Genomic DNA, 25,422 nt, shown 5'->3' with positions numbered 1-25,422 from the left:
AGAAGAGCATAATTTTAGATGCCCATATGGTGGGTTCTATAGCACCTATTGTCTTTTCAAAGACACTGCATACATGCTTACATGAAGTGGCATCAGCCATGCTTTGTACAGAGGACCTCGGCATCAGCCAAGTTCTGGTCTGGGGCCCACAGTGACACCCATGATCTGGTCTTGGAGCTCACAAACTCAGCCATCATCTGCAGCATTAGCCATGCTTTGTACGGGTCCCCGATGCAAGCCATGCTATGGTTGGCAACAGCCTTGCACCAGTCAGGGTCCCGCATTGACAGCCATGCCATGGACTGGGGTTTGAAACATCAGACATACTCTAATATAGGACGCACACCATACCTTCCAACTTTTGGGTGAGAGAAAGAGGGAGAAAAAGTCCCCACTTATTAACTAAAGATTAATATAAGGCTGGACTCACATGACCGGTGCCCGCCGTACCGTAGCATGGCGGGTACACGGCAGCGCGCGGGGAGAGGAGGAGGGGGAGAGCGCTGCTCACCCCCGCCCCTCTCCATAGGGATACATGGCACACGGTGCCGTATGCCGCGAAAAAATAGGACATGCCGCAGGTGTGCTGCACTGTACTGCTCCCGTAGGGCGCCGTGCGCCCATTGCCGTCTATGAGGGACGTATTTCGGCCGTATATACGTCCCCCTTGCGGTAGTGTGAATGCAGCCTAACACCCACCCGCAAGCATAGTATAATATCGACCCCAATGGCCCCCACATAGTATAAGGCCCCTTATTGTGACCCCCCCCCCCCATGGACACGTACAATACCCCCTAATGCAGATCGGCAACATATAAAATCCCTCTTTCATTTTATTCCTCCCTTTAAATTTGGTTTTCCACATTTATTCCCCAAACTTACATAGTGTGACCCCCCCTCCTCCTCATATTGTGGCTTACTGTCCTTCATCCTCCCTCATATTGTGGCCTCCTATCCTCCCTCATATTGTGTCCCCCTGTTATCCATCCTCCCTCATATTGTGACCCTTTCCTCCCTCATATTGTGACCACCTGTCTCCCATCCTCCCTCAAATTGTGGTTTCCTGTGCTCTGGTCCACTCTACCTGTTATCTCCTGTCTACCAGCCTCCTCTACCTGTGGTCTCCTGTCTACTAGCCTCCTCTACTTGTGGCCTTCGGTCTTCCAGCCTCCTCTACCTGTAGCCTCCTGTCTTCCAGCCTCCTCTACCTGTGGCCTCTTGTCTTCCAGCCTCCTCCTGTAGCCCCCTGTCCTCCAGTAGCCCCCTATTCTGCAGCCTCCTCCTGCAGCCCCCTATCCTCCAGCCTTCTCCTGTGGCCTCCTGTAGTCCCCTGTCCCCCAGCCTCTTCTTCTGGCCTCTGGTCCTCCAGCCTCCACCTGTGTGTACTCCTGTTCTTCAGCCTCCTCCTGTAGCCCCCTGTCCTCCAGATTCCTCTTATTGTGGCCCATATCCCCTGTTCCGGGGTATTAAAAAAAACCCCAAAAAACCCTGTTACTTAACTTCTGTCATTCCCCCTCAGCAGTCTCACTTCTTCTTCTCTCATCTGCCGGGGCTGCGACTGTGACTCAGAGGAGGGGCGGATCCAGCTGAGGGGAGGAGCAACCTCCTCACATGACTCCTTCAGACAGAAGTTGAACCCGCCTCCTCCTGGCCCCGAGGCCTTGGCTGCTCTGCAGCTTAAATGTACATGACCAGGTGGAGGAGAAACAAGGACAGCCCAGGACATTCTCCCAACTACTCAGGATGGCGGGACAGTGGCTGCAAACCTGGACTGTTGGGAGGTATGCCACAGTGTTAGACCTCCTCTGGTACGGTGCTGCAGTGTCAGCCATGATCTGGTTCGGGGCCCCACGGGAGCAACCACACTCCGTGAGGGAGTTATGAAATTAGTAATTTGGAACAGAAGGGAACAGAAAAACAATACGTAAAACAATATAATTAAATGCGATATCCGTGATCCCACAGAAAACAAAGAGATCAAACAGTAACATTTATCTCGACATGAAATCAAGAAAAAGTAAAGATTGTCGCGCAAAAAATAATCTCTAAAACAGATCTGTAAACAAAAAAAATAAAAACGTTATGCCCATTGTTACATGGTGATGCAAAAACAAGCGAATTTCTCACAAAATTAGTTCTATATTCTGAAAAACAAGCTAACCATAAAAAGCTATATAAATGGGTTATCATCGTAAATGTGATAACCCATAGAATAAAGATAACACATTATTTTTATGGTAGGGTGAATGTCCAGGAAAAAAAATGATAAAAACTATAAACAAGAATTAACAATTTTTTAAAGCACCACCAAGAAAGAGTTAATAAAATCTGATTTTAGTTATTGAACCCCCTGTAAATAATGTACCTGAAAAGTGAATCTCATCCACAAAAAAATAATCCCACATATGTCCAAATTACTAAAAAATAAACATATTATAGCCTGTAAAATGTGACAATCCAGGTCTGAATGGCGCTCCTTCCCTTCTATGCCCAGCCGTGTGTCCATTCAGCAGTTTACCAACACATATGGGGCATCCTCATACTCGGAAGAAATTGGGTATCAAACTTTGTGGAGTTTTTTATCATTTAATACTTTATGATGTTTTAATTTTTGTACAAAATTAATGTATTGTCTAAAAAAAATTACAGCATGTAAATTACAACTACATTTTGTTTTAACTTCTTAAAGGAAACCTACCACCACGGATCTACCTATTAAGGTAGATCCAGTGGTAGGTGCCTCTAAAGTATGCAAGGATAGCCCTTTTAAAGGCTAATCCTTTAGTCCCCTTTATCTTTTTTTAATCTTTTATCGTGGTAATATGCTAATTTACCGAAGAGACTACTGGGGCGTGGAGTAGCTGGAGCTGAGGCTACATGACGCGCCTCCTTGATCATCCTACCCAGATATCTTCATCCCTCGACCATGAAGCCAGCGTTCTGCGCATGCTCAGTAACTCCGGCTTCAGACCCGAGACCATGCAGCCGGCGGTCTGCGTCCTGCACATGCACAGAATGCCGGCTTTGTGGACAAGGGCGCACAGCTCCTCGTAACTGCGTGCTAAAGATATCTAGGTAGGAGGATCAGCTCTGGCTACTCCACCCCCCAGTAGCCTCTTTTGTAAATTAACATTTTATGACAATTAAAGATTAAAAAAAGATAAAGGAGACTAAAGTATTAGCCCTAAAAAGGGCTATCCTTACATACATTAGAGGCAACTACCACCCAATCTACCTTAAAGCGAACCCGTCATGCAAAATAGCCCCCTAATCTAAATAGATTTTCATAAACTGCCATTAGAAAGCATTGTCACTATCCCTTTATTGTCCCTCTACATGCCTGTAAACTTAAGCAATGAAGTCCTAAAGCTGTATGCAAATGACCTGTGAAATGTCCAATGAGTCATTAGCATATTCAAGCTGTCCAGCTTATTCATGAGTGGGAGGTACAGCCACACCCCCAGTGCTTGACTGACAGCCTGTATAATGATGAAATGGTTGCTCCATGTGCTTTCTGGTGGTCCCGCCCCCTGTGTATAGGAAAGATACAACAGCTCCAGGCAGCCATGTTATAGCAGAACATGTCAGGTACTTGTGTAGCTGATATCTGTGTATTAGGAGGATGCAGCATGTCAGCAGATAAAGCACAGACACTAGCAATGCTTTACTATACATTACACACAGACATGAGCAGGGGGAGGAGAGGGGAGGGCTAACAGGGGTGACTTCACTGCCTCTGACCATGTGACCAGCCTCATTTACATAATAAAGAATAGATGATTTTATAATGAATAATGTATGAAATAACTAGATAGATGTTGGGATGGATCCTTGTGAGCTGCTCCAACAGGTAGAGGTGACAGAAATAGTGACAGAGATCTGATGACAGGTGTCCTTTAATAGTTAGATCCATGGTGGAAGGTTCCCTTTAAAGTAGATTTTTAGGAGTTCACCCAAAGTGCATTGTCCGATGATAATGCACTGTGTCGCGATTCACTAAGATCATGCACCCGATACCCTGCATGTGTCACTTCCCCGCTCAGGTCTGACAGCGCTCACCATGTTTTTAGTGGTGAATGTAAGTACATGGGCTTGCGACACAATTTGAAAGTTAAATCTCGTGCTCAGTTAGAATCAGTTGGATCGTCTGGCGATGGGCCCCCAGTTTTGTCGCATGGAAGCCAGAATCCAATTGCGTGCGCCAAAATCCCAGCGCAAACCCCTGTTAAATACGAGTCAAAGCTCTACAAATCCTGAAAACAGTCCACACAAATCCGTGAACAGTCTGACGAAAGTGCGACCCACGACCCTTAGTAAATAAGCCCCACTCAGCGGTGTAGTTTCTATAATTTACAGGGTTTAACTACTACATAGGCCTCTCTAAGTCACTTAGTGTATAACCTCCTATGACACAGGGCAGATGTAAAAAAAATCAGGCTTGGTCCTAAAGTGGCTTAGACCAGAAGGGGTTAAAATGTAAATAATCTCCCCTCCCCCATTATGTAAATAAAAACAAAGAAACCTAAACATGGCCGGGATGTCCTCCCCCCAAAAGGCGAAACTATCACCACATCAAAGGACTGTCCTACACTGCAAGGACACAATGGAAAATACACCACATGTCCAAATAGTACACAATGTTGTACAGTCCCCAACACAAGCTCCAGCAGAAAAATCATCTACCCCTTACTTCACGGCTACATTACACCCCATAAGGAAGATGTACATACACCAGGCCTGCGCATGAGCAATGTAATATAACTGGCCCGATGACTAGTCTATAGAAGAACATGGCTGCTGTCCTCCATTACTGCACAGAGGCCTTGCACAGGGGGACTAGGCCTGGTCGCCATGGTCACCAGACTCTCCCCCTGTTACCAGGCGGCCCCCCTTTCTCTGCCCTATCTGCTGCCTTTCAGTAGCCCCGCCCCAAGCATCAGGTTCCCCGCCTGCCTAGCGCGCTAATTGGCCTAGTCTCTCGTTCAGTAGGTGGTCCCTTCCTGATGTCACATGAGCACTCTCGCAAGATGGCCGCCCGGTTGTTTTGATGAATAATCCTGTGTGAAGCGGTGGCAGCCCCCGGTGTCCAGGCCTTCCTCCTCCGTGTCCCCGCTCCCCCCGTCTCGTTACTTTACAGCGTCCTAGCTGAAGCCGTGGGCTGTGCGGCGGAGCAGAGCTTTCTCGTCCTCCACTACCAAAATTCTCTCCGGGCTCTACCGTAGACAATGCAGCCCTGAAGCCGGAGGCCCCCGGCTCTTCCTCCCCCTCCTCCTGCCCCTCACACGGACCCCGAGCTTCTGTCACCATTAAAAGAAAAATCATGGAGGAGCTGAGCGCTGACGAGGTGAGAGGACTGATACTATAGTGTAACGTCATTATACACTGGGATCATTTCTTATAAGGAGCCCCATTACACATGGTCTATCTATCTATCTACCCCTCCGGCTTTCTAGCTCAATCATATCTTTCTGCATTGTGTGGATCTTGCTTCCTGTGGCTTTTATACTTGGTGCCTCTCATGACGTCATCAGTTACTCTCTATATTAGTTCTGTATAAGTGTTATTATTATAGGGGGTTCTATAAGTTCTAGGTGTTGTTTCACTGTGACCCGCTGGTTTTCTAACAAATCACAGAGCTTCAAGGTAACCTGTCCAGGGCCCAAAACTTGTTGTAGCTGTGCCCAGGAGATCCCTCATTTTCAGACATTATTGGGCCCCTTTCCCAAAATGTAACCCTTTATTATTAATATCCATCATGGGAAAACCCTTGGAAGTAATTATTGAAATCCCTGTGGAATGTTGGGGTTTTTAGTGGCATTCGGCAACTATAATTTACATGCTACAGGTTTTTAATCCCTCAAATACTACCCACAATACTGTATATGTACATTTTTGTAAATTACCTTTTGTCCTGGGTCCAGTTATCAGCATTGTGTAGTTCATCACTTTCCGTGATTACTGCACCTACCAAGGTTGTGTGCCAATGCCTTTAAAGCATACGATATATGCACTGGCGCTGTGAGAGGCCTTTATAAAATGGACTGTAATTTTATATTCAAAAGTGTATGTTATGGATGGGTGAGCGTATGGGAATGAACAGAAGATCTCATGGTTCCCATGGACGATAGGGGTTATTATTGTTATGCCTCCCTAATTCAGAAAAAAAATAAATGTAAGGTTCTATGGAACCTGCAAAGTTGGATAAATTGTTTTTTTGTGCAGCTTTTCTAGAAACTGAAATGGCATAATACAATTTAGAAGTATGTGATAGGATAACAGGTCATCTGTTCAGTAGACTTAAAGGGAACCTGTCATCAGAAATTGACCTAATAGTTTGTTATTCAGAAGATTTACACCTTCCAAATCATGCTTCTTTCATGGCCTAGCTAGTTTCCATTATCTAGAAAATCAGCTTTGAAGTGGTAAATTGGTTGTATAAAGTCAAGGAGGCAGAGAGTTTAAAGAGGACCTGTCACCCAAATGTTCGGCACTAGGAGCTGCTTACTAGAATAAGCAGCTCCTGGTGCTTGAACAATTGCCGCAGTGTTAGAGTGATAGCGTTACCGGAAACCTCCGGTAACGCTAGCAAACACTGCGGTGGGGTACAGTGTAATCATCGGTCCGCTCGCAAAGTGGGGGGTGGTCTGAGGCACTGCCTCTTCCCTGTACCACCTCACTCACTCCATAGGGCAGCAGTCACCGCCTCAAGCCACGCCCCAACCCCCCCTCCATGAATACGCCGGCTAGCTTTGCGAGCTGTCCGACAATTACACTGTACCCCGCCGCGGTGTTAGGTATCGTTTCTGGTAACGCTATCAGTCTAACACTGCGACATTTGCTCAAGCACTAGGCCACAAAAAGATCCTGCTGTATCTTTCAGCGTGTGTGTGGCCCTGAGCCGCTGTTTTCTATGGAGGGTGGAGGGGTCACCACCTCCTCCTCCTTTCCAGCACACGGCGGTTTGCCCACACGGCGGGCATACCGCGTGTATATGTACCCGAAGCCTGTAGGAAAGGTGAAAGCCACCTTCACACATTTAAATGGTTGTCTCTTGACTCTCGCAGGGCAGAAGACATCAGGAAAAAGAATAAATGTAATAGAATTTGGATAAGTAGATGCCCAATACAATGGGGCCTAAATCCAATATGGATTTAGGCCGGCGGCACACGTGCCGTTTTGAACCCGTTTTTAAGCAGTCCATTAAAAACCGCATGCGTTTTTTTAAAACGCATCTGTTTTTGACAGTTTTAATTAAGATAATTGGTAAAACCTGTTAAACAAATGCGTTTTCAAAACGGACTGCATAAAAACGGGTTCAAAACGCCTTGTGTGCCACCGCCCTATCTGAATAGAACACAATCCATTGCCACAGGCTACATCCCTGCATTATTTTGTGTTCTTTCAGGTTATACAATGATTTTGCTATTTTTTTCTTGAGTGAATTGCTGTACTGCTCAGAATAACCATTGGTGTAAATGGCCAATTGGTCTCTTACATGTATGATGACCAATAATCAAAGTCATTGGCAGGCGAGGGTTGTATTAGAACCTGTAAAAATGTGAATTGGCAGAAAATAAGACCATTCTAGCATATACTATTTATAGTCTATAAATATTGTTGAAAGGGAAATCCATGTAGGCTATTTTCATATCACATTCTTAGCCCTCTGTAAGAATATGTTAGGATTACAACACAGGGCTACAATGTATCCTTTGTTCATACTATGGGATATATCATTTGGTTTGGCTTACACCCTCTGAATGTGGGGTGTCTCCCGAGTGACGTAGCCCTCATGTTACATTATTGGGGAAACACAAAGACTGTTCACTCAGTGGAGGCTGGGGATGGATGCCATACAGTTTCATTCATCTCCTGTGGCCTCTGCTGAGCGTATACTGCTCCTTGCAGCAGAAAGCAGGATGTTTACCAGATTATTTCAGTCTGCTGCCAGTGTTTGCTGATTGTACCATATACTGTACACTTTAAGGGTGCATTCACAAGTGACGTTAACGCATGCGTTTTGAAACCATGTTAATCAATGTGTTAACACACACGTGCATAAATTTTACGTGGACGCATATGTTTTGTAAATGCAATGTTGACAGCAATGTAACTGCAAATCTCCTCTCAGCTATTGTGATGAGTTTCCTAACGCATGATTTACTGCTACGTGTGAATGCACCCTCAGTGTATGGACATGTTTACCGTGTACATTTTGAGCTTTCCTGGCTTACAAGCTATGTGTGTCCAAAAATGTGATATAATATTTTTTAAAATTAGTTGAACTGTTTACAACAATGTAAGAAAAAGTGAGAAAATCCATATACTTTTAACCTATTTTTGCCTCACACCTGAGCCCTTAATTTTCTTATCTTCATTAATGTGTACCTATGATGGTATGGCTATTGGGTCTGAACAGCTGGCATCATTGGCATACGTCTCATCTGGCATTAAAGGAGTTGTCCGAGTTTTCAAAAAAAAAACTATATGTGGCCGGGAGCGGGCTGACTAAAACAATAAAGATGTACTTACCTCCCGGTGTCCTCCCGTATCCAGCGCTGCTGTCGCTCCAGTCCGGGCGCCATGTAAACAAACATGGCCGCCGGAGCAGCGCTGGACTCAGTTCCGGCCGGACCCGACAACCTTCTGGCCCCCATACACAATGCTGTGTATAGGGACGGATAGGCGTACCCGGCCACGGCCGGCCGGAAGCTGAGTCCAGCGCTGGATACCGGAGGTAAGTACATCTTTATTATTTTAGGCAGCCTGCTCCCGGCCACATATATATATTTTTTTTTTTAAACTCGGACAACCCCTTTAAGGACTTATGGCATCAAGCCTCCTACCATAAGAATGTATATTGCAGACATTGCATGCATCATGCGTGTGATGCGGATGTTATAATGGGTATTACTGGGATGAGGGAACTTGTCGGTCAGTATATGTTTACTTGTCTACAAGGATAGATTGCAGTAAGATGCTGTTCAGTACATTGATTTGCTGTAAAGTTAAGGGATTTAGGTTCCTTGGCTGCTGAGGCTGGCTTTTCCAACAGCACTAAAAAGAACATGAATTCTTTATTTATGGATGGATCTTGTGCCGTTAATGTGATTAAATGACTTTTATGTTTCAGTAGTAACCAGCTGCTTTGTCATTAGATGGGTGTCTCGTGCTTGTTTCCAGGTGCAGTGTGTTTTCCCATCGTTGTATGTGTCACACAGGAGAACTATTGTATCGGTGCTGACTCTATATAGTAGACTGTGAGTCACTCCATTGAATGGGCTCATACTGTTAATTACCGTGAATTCCAGGGCCAGCAGGTAAAGCACGAGTCTCCCTGTTTCCTGAGGATTCTAAAACATGACCTACTTTTGAGTCTTACCTGTCACCTACACACAGACTAGGAAATATTTATTTCACTTTATAATTCTGGCGCAGTGTTACGGATGTTTAGAAACCACACTTAAACGCAAGAATTAACAGGTTTGGAATTTTGCTTTCAATAGGTTATGAGCCCTGATTGTCTGACGCTACAGGAAAAAAGCTAATTATTGGTCTATCTGTGATGTCAAGACAGTTGTCACAGTCCTTATGGAAAATAAATTCAATAACTATAGCAAAAGAGTTTGTTAGGGATCAGAGGTTTTGCAGAGATGCAATGTTGACAGCCATGCATCTGCTACTGCAGGAGTTAAGGGTAATGGCACACGTGGCGTTTTGAATGTTTTTGGGCCGTTTTTAAGCAGTCCATCAAAAACCGCATCCGTTTTTGACCAGTCTGAATTGGTCAAACCTGTCAAAAATGGACACTTTTTCAAAAAACGCATGTGTTTTTTTTTTTACAGACTGCTTAAAACGGGCCAAAAATCGCGTTAAAAATGCCACCTGTGCCATCACCCTAAAGGCTGTAACATGGCATCACCACATCATAGCATGACATATTATTGCTATCCCTGTAGGAATATATGGTATGTTTGTTGCAGAAATTACTTTTTTTTTCTCTTCCAACTATTGCAGGCGGGTTTGTAATTTTACATTTTGCAGAAGGGAATGTATATAAAAAAACTACAGTACACGGGTGGAAATAAATACTTGATATTTCTTACCAGGAAGTTTCCAGGAAGAAATCTGGTCTATAAAACAGCCCTGTTCCTTTTCCCACCTTGTCATCTGCCCTCTGATTTTCATATCTGTTCATCTCTAGCTGTGACCCACATGCTGTGATTCTGTGAATCCTCAGTCACATGTCTTCTGCAGAACTCTGAAACCCTATATCAGATGGGAGTGTTGTGCAATGCAGAGGTCATGCTGCTGGTCGCATGCGCTCTGACCCCCAGAATGGTCAGCAATGTGGCAAGTGACAGTGTAGTCTGCTTATAGATGGCTTGGGTCATGCACAAATCATTAACTCCCTGACCTCTTGTGTAGTTTAGTTGGTTCATTTAGCAAATATTGAAGCTCTCACACTGGACTAGTGTTGTAGTCTTCCACTGTGAATTACTCTGCTATATGGTGAGTGGCAAGGCTGAAGAATCCACATGAACGGCGCGTCATCACTTGGAAGGCTCTTTATTGTTATTATTGGTAAAAGGAACTACGCGTTTCGGCGCTGTACTAGCGCCTTCATCAGGTTCAAAACAATAAAAACATAGAGTGACATAGTATAGAACATTTATGATGTTATATAGAGGATTAGGGAGACTCGTTCCCGGCTAGGGGAAGTGCGTGAAAGCAGTATACCGACTTGATAGGACATTACTGCTGCCTGTCAGGCTGCAGCACGGTCTATCAGTCTGCTCCCTGAGTTCCAATAATTACATTAAAAAATAAATAAAACATTGCTAAAAATAAGTTATTCACATGCAGGTATTCTTCTTTTTAGCAATGTTTTATTTATTTATCTAGCCGGGAACGAGTCTCCCTAATCCTCTATATAACATCATAAATGTTCTATACTATGTCACTCTATGTTTTTATTGTTTTGAACCTGACGAAGGCACTAGTACAGCGCCGAAACGCGCAGTTCCTTTTACCAACAATAACAGTAAAGAGCCTTCCAAGTGATGACGCGCCGTTGATGTGGATTCTTCAGCCTTGCCACTCACCTGTTTCAGCCGCGGGATAGAACATCGGACGCCTAATCCTCGTGGACCCACAGGCAGCGCATCACATCAATATACTATATGCTAGGCTACAAGGTAGCCGCAAGGTGCGCACCACATAACAGTCTTTTATACCACTGTTATTCTAATACTACACCTGAGTCGCGCACTTTGGTTCTCTCCTTCTTTTCTCTGATTCAGTGAATCGGTCCACCCTCTGTCTGCTATATGGTGTCTTTATGCAATGCCTTGAATATTACAGTACAAAACTATATGCGTTTTAGGCCATCTTCAGTGTTTTAGACTCCAGCCTTGCTTTGCTCCATATGCTGTTCGTTATCGGGCTAGTCATGAACGGGACATTTGGGTTTTCTTCTCATCGTTGTTCCATATTTTCCTACCAATAATCAGGAATATGAACAATAGGGGACAGGATTGCCTTTGGTGGAATACATTTTCCGTTATCCATACTGAAGCTTTCAGGTTATGCTCACACATAATTGTTTTGGTAGTCACAACAATATTATTACAATTGTACATTTTGCAGCTTTATTTTAGCCAATAGAACCTTGACCATCCATGTGTGAGTTGTGAATGTTTCCATTATAAACTATGTAAACATGACCACCTTACCAAATAAAAAATAATACATGCAGTCCCTGAGTTACAAACAAGATTGTAAGGTGTTTCTAAGGAGGACATTTATTAGGTCGTATTTCAATTCAAACACAATGGGGAGGAGGCTAGACCTGATCTAATAAGTATTTCCACTGAAGTCTGTGCTTTTATAGTAAGCACCACATGTTTTTCATTGTTTACATGCAAAAAAAGTGATCCCTGTATTTGATCAGGCCAAGTCCCTTCCTTTAGCATTTGAATTGTGTTTAATGCGCAATTGACACGCAATGTGTGAATGCAGCCTCAGTAAGCAAACATCCTGCAACATTTTATCAACTGTTGTAGGAGCTTGGCTGCCCATCAGATTTATCATAGTGGATTGGGCTTTTGATCTGTATTGGCCTGTTGTGTGCTTGAAACTTTTAAAGAAAAAGTTTCAGTTTAACCACTTCCTTTCTTCTGTATGCCTATGTATGTCATGCAGCACTAAGGGCTGTATGGAGAGGTCTCGCAGACCCTGCCAATATCTTCCATAGTCAGTGCTGGCATTGATCGCAACAGTTAACCTTTTGGGTGCTACAGTCTGTTTCCACCGCGGCTCCTTTCAAGTCTGCTTTTGGGTGCCACCATGTTTTCATGCTGGTTGCCACCCACCATGACGACATTGGAGGGTGCTGATCCGTTTCAAGATGGCGACCCCATAATCATGGATAATAAGTCACAAAGAAAATATGATGGCATATTCCCTTAGAAATTTGTGAAGCAGCAGATTTGTTTTCACGTTTTATAAAATGCAATTTGATTGGTCTGTTGTAATGAAAACAATCAAAACTGTGGAATTGAAGTTTGTTAAATGTAATGGAGGATTTACATTCTTGGAGGTAGGTATCACCCCTTCAGATCATATTCACAGTGACACTGTATACACTTTTTAAAGATGGGGTTGTTCTGTGTTGTTCATTTAAACTCAAAAATAAATATGGGAGGAATTTGGCAAAAAATAAAAAATGAAACCACTCTGCCCAGCAGAGACTGAACTATAATAGGTGACTTCCTACCAAGCATCGGATACCCTGCAATATGTAGGTACTTACTGTGATGGCTCCGTTATTGCATCATGTTTTTGGCTCACAATAACTAATGTAAAATACTGATGATAAAATTACTACTGATTAGACAATCTTTAAAATGCGTTAACTTATGCTTTTTAGAAAAAAATAATTTTTTGGTGTAAATTATGACGTAAACAGTTGATAAACATGCCCTCTTTCTAAACATTTACATGGACAAGCTGTTCAAACAGAAACCTAGCACTAATGGTAATGACTAGGTAGTCATGGGAAAGCCCACCCTACTTTTCCTCAAAGTTCCTGTCCTGATGTCCTTTGTAATTTGGTATTGGTTTGATGTATTCTATATTTTGTGTACCAATGTATTAACTTTTTTTATTTTAATTTTCTACAGATTAGACGTAGGCGCCTGGCTCGGCTTGCTGGTGGGCCTTCTTCACAGCCCACAACTCCACTCACTTCTCCTCAAAGAGAGAACCCACCTGGACCACCAGTAGCAGGACCAGCCCCAAGTGTGTCCCATCAGCTTGGCCTAAATGTTCAGGGTATAACCCCAGCTACCTCACCCATAGGAGCATCAGGTACATGCTATGTGCAAATGGCTAAACTGCTTGTATTAATTGTGATTTGTGATAGCTGCAACCACATTTGCAAAATCTCATTTGGTTCAAAAGATCTAAAAAACAAAAGATGTGCACAGAGATTCTCTATAGATTCTAATGTGGGCTCATAATGATTGGGTTCAGCAGAGGGAACATTCCACATTTGTTGCAACTTTTTATGATTACCTTTAACCCCTTAACGCTCTGCGCCGTAGCTCTACGGCGCAGAGGTATAAGGGAAGTATGAAGAGGGCTCACGGGCTGAGTCCTCTTCATACAGAGGTGGGGGTTTTTGCATTTTGCACAAAACCCCCACCGCTAATAACCGCGGTCGGTGCTTGCACCGATCGCGGCTATTAACCCTCTAAACGCCGCCCGCAAAGTCGCGGGCGGCGTTTAAAAGACGGCGGCGCGCGGGCGCCGCCATCTTTTTTTCGATCGCCACGCCCCCGAACGTCATCGGGGGGCGGCGATCGGTTACCATGGTAGCCTCGGGTCTTCTCTTGACACGAGGCTACATGGTTTATGCAGGTTCCTTACAATGAGCCAGTGGCTCATTGTAATGTAAGACCTGCAAAAACGCCATATATTGCAATACTGTAGTATTGCAGTATATGGTAGGAGCGATCTGATCATCTAGGGTTATTGTACCCTAGATGGTCTAAAAAATAGTGAAAAAAAAAAAGAAAAAAAAAAAGTTTAAAAAATAAAAAAAATTAATAAAATATTAAAAGTTCAAATCACCCCCCTTTCCCTAGAACGGATATAAAACATAACAAACAGTAAAAATCACAGACATATTAGGTATCACCGCGTCCCAAAATGCCCGATCTATCAAAATATAAAAACGGTTACGGCCGGCGGTGACCTCCGAGGCGGGAAATGGCGCCCAAATGTCCGAAATGCGACTTTTACACCTTTTTACATAACATAAAAAATGAAATAAAAAATGATCAAAATGTCGCACAGACCTCAAAATGGTAGCAATGAAAACGTCGCCTCATTTCGCAAAAAATGACCCCTCACACATTTCCGTGCGCCAAAGTATGAAAAAGTTATTAGCGTCAGAAGATGGCAAAAAAATTTTTTTCTTTTTTGTACACATTCGTTTAATTTTTGAAAATGTATTAAAACACAATAAAACCTATATAAATTTGGTATCACCGCGATCGCACCGAACCAAAGAATAAAGTAGGTGTGTTATTTGGAGCGAAGAGTGAAAGTCGTAAAAACTGAGCCCACAAGAACGTGACGCACGTGCGGTTTTTTTTCAATTTTTCCACATTTGGAATTTTTTTTCAGCTTCGCAGTACACGGCATGTTAAAATAAATAACATTACGGGAAAGTAAAATTTGTTACGCACAAAATAAGCCCTCACACAGGTCTGTACACGGAAAAATGAAAAAGTTATGGATTTTTGAAGTTGGAGAGCGAGAAATGAGCCGGAAAACCCTCCGTCCTTAAGGGGTTAAACAACAATCTTTCATATCTAGAGCCTTTATGTACAGGGTGCTCCATGCACTTGTACCAGTTCAATGTACTTTTGTGTCTGTTGCTGTACAATTAATTTTTTTTAAGTCTTTAAAGTTCATACTAATGGGTGTGAGTGAGAACTAGATGAAGCAAGAAATCCCTTAATATGGTAAAAGGTACAAATGCAACCTCAGAAGTATGAAATTGTGCTGACAGTTTTGTGTCTTATACTCTTTCTCTTGGTAAGCTATGTGAACATTTTATATAATGGACCATACACTATAAATAAATAACAAGAGATATTGAATATTTTACTCATCGATTTCAACGACAATTCTGGTCGTATTTGAAATGCTACATAACTACCTTCTCATTGGAAAACTTGCTCTTGATCCAATGTGATGGTTTTCAAGATGGCAGCCATGTACTTGACAGCCTCCTTCACCTGCTCTTCAGATATTTCATTTTCTATTTTGCTTCTATTTTGTTTTTGTTTTTTTTGATCAGAACATTTTTTTTATTAATGCAGAGAAAAGCAGAGACTTAAATTTTTTCATTTTAGAATAAACGCAGTAAAAACAAAAAAGAAATGAAGAATAATGAGAGCAGGAATATTCAATATATCAGCAATTTCCTGGACTTCAAGCCTTCCTCTTTATACTGTATTTTTTGGACTATAAGGCGCACAAAAAATCTTTAGATTTTCTCAAAAATCAAAGGTGCGCCTTATAGTCCAGTGTGCCTTATATATGACCATACTTACAGACAACAGCTGCCTTGAACTGTGCACAGGTCTGCCACCTGCTGGTCATTCATCCTCATAATCAGGTGCGCCTTATAATCCGGTGCGCCTTATATATGAACCTAGACATTTTAGCAGGCATTTATTGATGGTGCACCTTATAGTCCGAAAAATACAGTAAGTTCTTTCTGTCTATTTTGTTTCTTAAATAAAAGGCTGTCCTAGGATTTTTAACTTGCCCTGTAGAAAAGCATAACGTATAAAATACTAAAGGTGAACAGACAGTCTTCTCCCTCTCTTAATCTCCAGTGCCCCATAGAATTTTTTAAACTGAACAGTAGCCCACATTATATTTGCTGTCAAGTATGATTCAAAGGCATGGAAGGGAAAATACTGATGTGATCTGGACCTTCTTGATAGATCAATAGGTTATATTGATAATGTCTCTGTGGGAGATTGGCGACATGATGAAAGCCTGCCCATCCAGTGTCGCCAGATGGAGCCCTCTGAAGTATTGGGCGAACAGCTGCGCTGGTGTAGGAATGTGACATTCAGACTTTGTCACTCCGCCACTGGCTGTGCCCTCATCATGTCCCTAAATGCCAGCTTGAAGTGGTGCAAAGAGTAAAATAATCACAAGCAGAGGTCGCTTTAACATTTTTCCAGAAGGGTAATAATACTCCTCTCACCATTTTTGAGTATTTTTATCCGAGGAAGAGTATGGAATTTTCAGTAATACAAATATATAACTCCTAGTCTTATACATTGTTAATAGCCAGCCCCAAACCCCCTACCTCCCCACACTGAGCAGGCTGGGGCTGCGCCACTAAATTTATTTAATATTTATTTTTGGGGTGTTGAGTTTATTTTTTACTAAAGTGTATCGGGCAATAGTCCTTCCCAAAAACATAAGCCTTCTGAACAATGCACTTGCGTTCAATAACTAGCAAGATGTATTTGGCCGCAATAAAGTTGCTACTTACTGAGCACAAGTGTTTTGGTTCGGGGAGGATTTTGTTCAATGGAATGAGTTTCAATACAAAGTGAACACAGCCTTAGGGTCTTTCGGGGTATTTATTTTATACCTTACTTGAAACGCCTGATTCATTGTAGAAGCACTGTCATCTCCTGTGTCCCCTCCTCCTTCTCATAGACTGTAAGCTCTGGGGACCATTGTACAAGCACTGTCCCCTTCTGTGTCCCCCTCCTCATAGATTGTAAGCTCCTGTAACCATTGTACAAGCACTGTCCCCTCCTGTGTCCCATGCAGTCCACCCATGCATTGAACCTCAATCATAACTATTTTGTACTTTATTGAATACATCTTATGTCAGGCTTAGGTAACCACTATTAATTAATTGAACTCCCTGGGAATACAATAGGTCAGTCACACAAACCTGTGGGACCACCACAGCAGGCACAGGACCACCACAGCAGGCACAGGACCCCCACAGATGATAACAAACACCTTTGGAATCAAACACTTTTCCACTCTCCTTCTTTCTCGCTCTGGTAAGTCTGCTAGTGCGCATGTGCAGCTGTATCTATTAGAACTAGAGACGGGTCAGGAGGGGAGGAGGAGCAGAGACCCCAGTAGTGGTCACATGTCCTGTCCTCCTGCCTGTGCCTTGCCCTCAGTGTAATGTGATTCCCCTGCTGCTCCCTATATGCTAGTGACACTGGACACAGAGCAGCAGGGAGAAGACAGTGACTGCTCCGTGCTGAGGGGGGCGTGGCCTGAGCTCCTCTTCTGCGGGGGAGGAGCAGATACATCTGCAGTGTAGTGGGACAGTGTGCAGTGCACGTGACTGCTCTCTCTCTGTGAGCTCCGCTGTCCGCTCTGTCCCTTACACACTAGCAGGCGGGAGCTGCACATCACTACTGCTGACAGCCAGACAGCGACTACACAATTACACTCACCGGCCACTTTATTAGGTAACCTCTCCAACTGCTCGTTAACACTTAGTTTCTAATCAGCCAATCACATGGCGGCAACTCGGTGCATTTAGGCATGTAGACATGGTCAAGACAATCTCCTTCAGTTCAAACCGAGCATCAGTATGGGGAAGAAAGGTGATTTGAGGGCCTTTGAACGTGGCATGGTTGTTGGTGCCGGAAGGGCTGGTCTGAGTATTTCAGAAACTGCTGATCTACTGGGATTTTCACGCACAACCATCTCTAGGGTTTACAAAGAATGGTCCGAAAAAGAAAAAACATCCAGTGAGCGGCAGTTCTGTGGGTGGAAATGCCTTGTTGATGCCAGAGGTCAGAAGAGAATGGGCAGACTGGATTGAGCTGATAGAAAGGCAACAGTGTCTCAAATCGCCACCCGTTACAACGAAGGTAGGCAGAAGAGCATCTCTGAACGTCGAACTTTGAGGCAGTTCAGGCTACAGCAGCAGAAGACCACACCGGGTGCCACTCCTTTCAGCTAAGAACAGGAAACTGAGGCTACAATTTGCACAAGCTCATCGAAATTGGACAGTAGAAGATTGGAAAAACGTTGCCTGGTCTGATGAGTCTCGATTTCTGCTGCGACATTCGGATGGTAGGGTCAGAATTTGGCGTCAACAACATGAAAGCATGGATCCATCCTGCCTTGTATCAACGGTTCAGGCTGGTGGTTGTGGTGTCATGGTGTGGGGAATATTTTCTTGGCACTCTTTGGGCCCCTTGGTACCAATTGAGCATCGTTGCAACGCCACAGCCTACCTGAGTATTGTTGCTGACCATGTCCATCCCTTTATGACTACAATGTACCCAACATCTGATGGCTACTTTCAGCAGGATAATGCGCCATGTCATAAAGCTGGAATCATCTCAGACTGGTTTCTTGAACATGACAACGAGTTCACTGTACTCAAATGGCCTCCACAGTCACCAGATCTCAATCCAATAGAGCATCTTTGGGATGTGGTGGAACGGGAGATTCGCATCATGGATGTGCAGCCGACAAATCTGCGGCAACTGTGTGATGCCATCATGTCAATATGGACCCAAATCTCTGAGGAATGCTTCCAGCACCTTGTTGAATCTATGCCATGAAGAATTGTGGCAGTTCTGAAGGCAAAAGGGGGTCCAACCCGTTACTAGCATGGTGTACCTAATAAAGTGGCCGGTGAGTGTACATCACCAAGCGTATTTATACGCTTGGTGGTTTTTTTGGAGAGTAAATCAGCCTCTGCATGCGTCATAGACGCTTGTAGAGGCGTTATTGCGATCTCTGATCACAAGATTTTCACATCACTTGCAAATCGGTGAGCTTAATACCTTCTATTTTTCATCATTCCATTGAAACCTATGTTTGAAACCCTAACCACTAAGTGCTTCCATTTTTTCAAATGACCATTGCCTTTAATGAAGGAGTTTCACACATGACTGTGTGAAACTGTGATATTTAGGTTGCTGCAACTTTTATTTTACCTCTTGTGTGCTGAGAGAGTAAGAAGAAAGGAGCTCCGTATGGTGCCTGACAAATGGAGAAAGTGTGTAGTGGATGGAGTCATGAGTGGTGACTTGGTTTTACCATCAACAAGGATCCTGTTCTATATTTTAAAAAAAAAAAAAAAATGTTTATATATGGCCCAAAAATTCCAGGTAAGGAAATCTGTTGCTCCCTAAATTCCACTGAGGTTACCTCTGAGAAGCGTTCCATTTCTTTGTTCAGTGTGTACGGGGCTTTGTTCTACCAGTTTTCTCTGCTTGTGTTTATTCACTAGACTAGAGTATCTTGCCTCTATTAAATGGAAACTAAATACAATAAGCATTTTGACCAAACTTCATATGGTGGAATGAAGTTGTCTTGTAATTGCTTTGTGCATGAGTAATGACATTACAAACTGTTTGGCACCGGTGAAGATTTATCACCAGTCTTGATTCCCCTGTATGTGAGTGTTGACATGATGCTCTGTGGCAGCATAAGAGCTAAAGTTCCTGGAATCGGGCAGGCGCTTTGCCTTGTAGTATATGAAATATAAAGGAACAGACAGCCCACCTTTGTCGCCGGTTTTATTTTTTAACCAATGATAACATGCAAGTACCTTGGTTACATAAATGTGATGTGTGCAGCTTCTAGAGAAAGACCAAGTATAGTAATGGATGTTCCTGAGTCGTGTAAACAGAACATCTTGTCTCCAGCGGAGAGGCCTGCTGTGTATTATACAGACTCGTGGTCTGGGGCCTTCTCTAGCACACAAAACGCTATAAAAGCAAAAACACAGGTCTGGAAATGTTAACTCCGGTCATCTTACTGCAGCTTGTTTTCCACACTTCAGAAGGCATTTCAGCCATGGTAGATTTGTGTGCTTGACTAGTGACTCTGTTTACACGTTAGAACTGAATGATGAGTATATCTGCATTATTGCACCCACACAAAGCTGCCAAAACAAAGTAACTGGATTTCAGCTGTCTTTAATTTTCTTGGTCACAGGACAGGTAGGTAGGTAGGTAGGTTCATTGATTAAATTCAGGACAGACTGGGACTATAATTCACACAGCATGTAAGTGTGCTTAGTTTACAATCCTTCATCCTGGTGGTAGGTTTCCTTTTAAAGATGTTCATGCTCCTTTAACACTGACTAGTGACTGAGTGGTCACAGGGATGCAGATTCCGCATTGGCTTTATAAATAGGCCATCAATCTGGTTTTATATAAATCCTCCTGCTATTCAGAGAATGCGGCTCTAATATCTAGGAGCCCCCTTTTGTATGAGTTCTATATATCACTAATGTTTTTCCTTAGATTTTTTTTTTTTCTGCAACAAGATCATTTCATGGATTTGTACGTAAAAAGAAAAAACTAGTGAAACAACTTAAGAGGTTGCTTATTTTATGTTTGTAAAAGCTTATTCAGTGGTCTGATTCAGACTGGACATTGTGATTTACATGCCTGCTCTTTCTAACTTGCTCTATTTCTAACATGCCTGCTCTATTGCCCTTTAAGGCCTAAAATAAACTGATAAATATAGTGTTTTGATTGTGTTTTTCTCAGTCATGGATTGGAACTTAAAAAAATAAAATTTATAATCCTTTTTTTAGCCAAAAGTTATACCTATGACACTTTGATACAAGGCATCCTCTTGTCGGTGAATAACTGCCTTCCACTTGTAATTGTTTGTTTAAATCCTCCGATGAAGGAGCAGGATCGGTCAGATGACACCCACCCCCCCTCTTTCTTGTACGGCTGTCAGCTCTGTGTATGTCTTTGCTGATTTATTGCTGGTCACAGGCATCACCACTGTAGTAACTAGATTGCAGCAGAAGAAATCTCAATTAGCTTGTGTCTACTTCAATAGATGTTCATGGTACTGCAGCTGAGTTATCCTGAAGTGACCTGTGACGTTTTTTTAGACATGTTAGCGTTTGCATAGCAGTATTTCAGTAAATAAAGTAACTTTCTTTCCACTAATACGAGGAGATCTCTTCACATTTGCTAGAGCAGTGGTGGCAAACCTTTTATAGAGCAAGTGCCCAAACTACAACAAAAACCCACTTATTTATTTAAGCAATAACTTATTGCTTACTTAATCTCATTGGTGTCCCGAGGACATCAATACAGTAGAAAGAGGATAAATTCAGATTATTGTTGAAGTTTCCCTCCAGGGTCCCTGTACAGGAAGAATTGCAGGGCCCATGGCAGGAGCTCAAATTTAATCCAGCTCTGTCCACATCTTCTTACTCCTGCAGTCCCAGGCAGCCAAGGATGTACTAAGTGCACAATGTCCTGTGTGGCCTGGGACTACAGGAGGAGGCCATGGGTCCTGTCTAATTAACTCTATGCTGAGGACCTTGGTGCCCACAGAAAGGGCTCTGAGTGCCACCTGTGGCACCCGTGCCATAGGTTCGCCACCACTGTGCTAGAGCATCCTCTGGTGTGTCCAAGCTATATGTGGAATTATGAGCCTTCTCTATCCAGCAGAAGACAACGCCTTTTGAAGGTGACTAAAGCAATCACTTCACACTAGGGACGGTACTTTTGAAGATCTTTATGTTAATGAATCTACATGGAAATACACAGGCCCATTATGGACAGGCAGTAGACCTTCTGTATTACTTTTGTTGGACCCATGGTACCTCATTCAGACACTGGACGCTTTGTATCACACACACACCACACACACGGTATGGAAAGTATTCGGACCACTTTAATTTTTTAATCTGTTTTTTTGCAGCTAATTGGTTCTTATTTTGCTCCTTAATGTCCACTCTACACCCCATCTTGACAGAAAAAAACAGTAATGTAGATATCTTTGATCATTTATTAAACAAGAAAACAGAAATATTGCATTATAATAACTATTTAGACTCTTTGCTCAGTATAAGCACCTTTTGAGCAACTTTTTTCACGTCTGGATTTGGGGATCCTTTGCCATTACTCCTTGCAGATCCTCTCTACTTTCCTTGGTTGAATGGTGAATGCTGGTGGAAGCCATTTTTAAGTCTCCAGAGATGCTCAATTGCGTTTAGGCACTAATATAGAGAAAAAAGAAAAAACGGGGACAAAAACAAGAGGACGGCGCCTCGAGGCGTAGAGGATGAAAATAACCATGTATCAGCGAGATACGTATGCTGGGGAAGGGTATAGGTTAAAAACTTGCTCACCTTGGGTAAGTAAAATCAGGCGTATATCTCCTACCAAGCTGCCCTTCAGCTTACTGGTGTTGTCCCTCGGAAAGGTCTCAACAAGTTTTTGAAAATGTGCAAGAAGGTTTCAGGAAACCGAGAAAAAGTAGCTGGCACGGCGCTGATTAAGGGGGAGGGTCGTCAAGTCGATTTTGACTTTTATTATTCCAAACTGGTAAACGTGTTTTGGGCGAAAACGCCCTTCTTCAAGTACAATTGGAACAGTCTTTATATGGCCCAGGCGGGATACATTCACACAATCGCTTTGCGGGCGATGCCACCGATAATGTATGAGTTGCTGGGCGGTAGTGATGTCACACGTCACGTGACACGAGCGCGCGAAATTGTAGCGCTCGTTCCAATTGTACTTGAAGAAGGGCGTTTTTGTCCGAAACTCGTTTACCAGTTTGGAATAATAAAAATCCAAATCGACTTGACGACCCTCTCCCTTAATCAGCGCCATGTCGGCTACTTTTTCTCAGTTTCCTGAAACCTTTTTGCACAATTGCGTTTAGGTCAGGGCTCCGGCTGGGCCAGTCAGGAACGGTCTGAGTTGCTCTAACTGTGAGCTTGGGGTCATTGTCTTGTTGGAAGGTGAACCTTTGGCCTAGTGTGATGTCCAGAGCACTCTGGAAGAGGTTTTCATCCAGGATATCTCTGTACTTTGGTTGCAATTAAAGGAAAGATGAATGCGGCAGTCGGCCTGTTGTTGCCACTACCATGTTTTACTGTTGTGCTTGTATTTGGTAGGTGATGAGCAGTGCCTGGTTTTTTCCACACATCCTTTTGGTGATTATTATTTTTTATTATTATTATTTTTTTTTTTTTATCTGTATGCAGGCTAAGTAGAGGCTTCTGTTGGCACACTCTGCCATAAAGTCGTGGAGGCTGCAGTAATAGTTTATTTACCTCTTACCAAGGCTCTCCTCCCACAATTGCTTAGTTTGGCTGGATGGCCAGGTCGAGGAGTGGTGGTCATCTCCAACTTCTTCCATTTAAGCATTATGGAGGCCACTGTGCTCTTAGGAACGTTGAGTTATTTAGAAATTCTTTTGTAACTTTAGCCAGATGTGAGCCTCGCTAGTTAAATTGTTTAATAAATTAGCAAAGATATCTACATTTTTTTTTCTCTGTCAGGATGGGGTGCAGAGTTTTGCATGCATGAGCAAAGAACTTTTTTAATCTTGCAATTAAACAATGAGTGAAAAATGTAAAGGGGTTTCAATACATTCTGTTCCCACTGTGACTCTTTTGTGATTTTAGATTTATTGTCCCAGTATAAAGAACCTTAAAAAAACACAGGTGGTGACTATGAATAACACATTTTATTTTGGTTTCATGAAGGCAAGTTCTTGAATGTTGTATCAAGGTGTAAACTATTTCTATTGCTTCTTTGTCTTGCTCTAATGGTATTTTTTTGACAACTCATTTACATAGGATATGACAGACACTTCAAGCAGTATGTCTTTTTTATAAATATCTTGCATATAACCAGTTCATGTGTCTTCTTTGCTGAAATAATGAGGTATTTATTGAAATTAATATTCGCCTGTTCTGTTCCAGGGGTGGCCCATCGGAGTCAGAGCAGTGAAGGCGTCAGTTCGCTCAGCAGTTCTCCTTCAAATAGCCTCGAAACACAGTCCCAGTCCTTGTCTCGTTCTCAGAGCATGGACATTGACAGCGTTGCCTGTGAAAAAAGGTAAAATACAGAAGATGTCATTCTAGAGAAACTTGGCTTCAATTTTCTATACATTCAAGTTATCCAAAATAAATTTAAAACCCCAGAAGCCAATTAGACATTGTACAGATATTGATGATACGCAACATAAATACAGAAATTTCACAGCGGTGACCAACTCTGTAGATGTTCCCCAAGTAGCTTTGATCAATAATAAAAACTTGATGAGTCTTACCACTTTGTTAAAGTAAGGAGCTATAATCCCGCAGAAGGCAACACTCTTATGGGCCCAGGCCAAATTCTCAGTCAGGAACAGCCTGTCCCGAATTCAACATATCCCGTTGCATTACAGCAGCAACACAGGTTTTATCGATGTGCAGATATAACCTACAGCATATGTTGAAGATTGGCTGGTTGCCAATGCTACTGCACTTGTTCAAGTGCCCACCCATGTTACACCTCCTCCATATGCCCTGGTAACTGTGCTTTATGCACTAGAAACGTGTCAGGATTTTCCCATGAGTTACAGCCATGAAAAATCTTTGGTACCAACCTACGGTACTTAGGACTGGAGTCTTTTCAAGTCAGGATTTGTGGACCAGCTACATCTGAATGTGCCTCATTGACATACTCTAATACAGAACTTGCCACTTTTTTGTCAATTTGAAACACACAAAGGTTTAAAATAAAATAAAAAGTGATCAAAAGGTTGTACAGTCCCCAAAATGTCAGCATATGGCATATTTTGGATGAAATATGGCAAAACTAAGATTTTTTTTTTCTCAAACTTTTTTTTTTTTTGTATTAAATTTTAATAAAACCTATATAAATTTGATATTGCTGTGATCTTACTGACCCAATGAATATAGGTGAGGGGTTATTTGGACTGCACAGGAAAAGATGTTAAAAATAAAAAATCCTGTAGGAATATGCTGCACCTGTGTTTTTTTTGGCAACTCTACCACATTTGGAATTTTTTTTCCAGTTTCCCTATACAATGAACAAAATAAAAAATCATGGCAATAGAAAATACAATTTGTCCCTCAGCTACCAAGCCCTCCTATGTCTCTGTAAATGGGAAAATAAACATAAAATATAACTTGCGGAAAGAGGGAAGTAAAAAACAGAAATGCAAACTGGAAAATTGTCTGGTAATGAAATGGTTGAAGAAACCCATCAAACACTTTGGTTAACCAGTTATCATTATCTTACAAAATGGACTTCTGACTTGTATTACCTGTCTTCTTTACCAGCATGTCCCAGGTGGATGTGGACTCAGGGATTGAGAACATGGAAGTGGACGAGAGTGATCGCAGGGAGAAGAGAAGCCTTACTGATAAGGTATTATAGACATAAAGGACACCTCTGTAGGGTGTCAATGGGCCCCTTACTTTAGAGTGCTATCAGGTGACCAGTAGTTTAGGTGCATTCACAAAGTGGATTTTATGCAGATTCTCACAGTAGAGATTATTGCAAGTTGATGAGCTTTTAGGTCCCATGTACATCCTGCAGTAAA

General features: G+C 42.7%; 1 protein-coding gene across 2 annotated transcripts in view; it reads left to right on the top strand.

Moving 5' to 3' along the window:
- Nucleotides 1-4,960: 4,960 nt before the first annotated feature.
- Nucleotides 4,961-25,422, top strand: part of UBE4B (ubiquitination factor E4B) — a 53,691-nt gene continuing 33,229 nt past the window's right edge. Inside the window, exons 1-4 of one of the 2 annotated variants that reach the window (XM_072156493.1) lie at nt 4,961-5,344; nt 13,185-13,371; nt 23,792-23,927; nt 25,160-25,247. In XM_072156493.1, the coding sequence (XP_072012594.1) occupies nt 5,321-5,344; nt 13,185-13,371; nt 23,792-23,927; nt 25,160-25,247 (435 nt within the window). In that variant the 5' untranslated portion in view covers nt 4,961-5,320. The remainder of the gene's footprint in view (nt 5,345-13,184; nt 13,372-23,791; nt 23,928-25,159; nt 25,248-25,422) is intronic. The other variant, XM_072156494.1, reaches the window with a different exon arrangement.

The sequence above is a fragment of the Engystomops pustulosus genome, chromosome 6 (assembly GCF_040894005.1).
Source record: "Engystomops pustulosus chromosome 6, aEngPut4.maternal, whole genome shotgun sequence".
In the NCBI taxonomy this organism is placed as follows: domain Eukaryota; kingdom Metazoa; phylum Chordata; class Amphibia; order Anura; family Leptodactylidae; genus Engystomops; species Engystomops pustulosus.
This window is presented reverse-complemented; position numbering and strand designations above follow the sequence as displayed.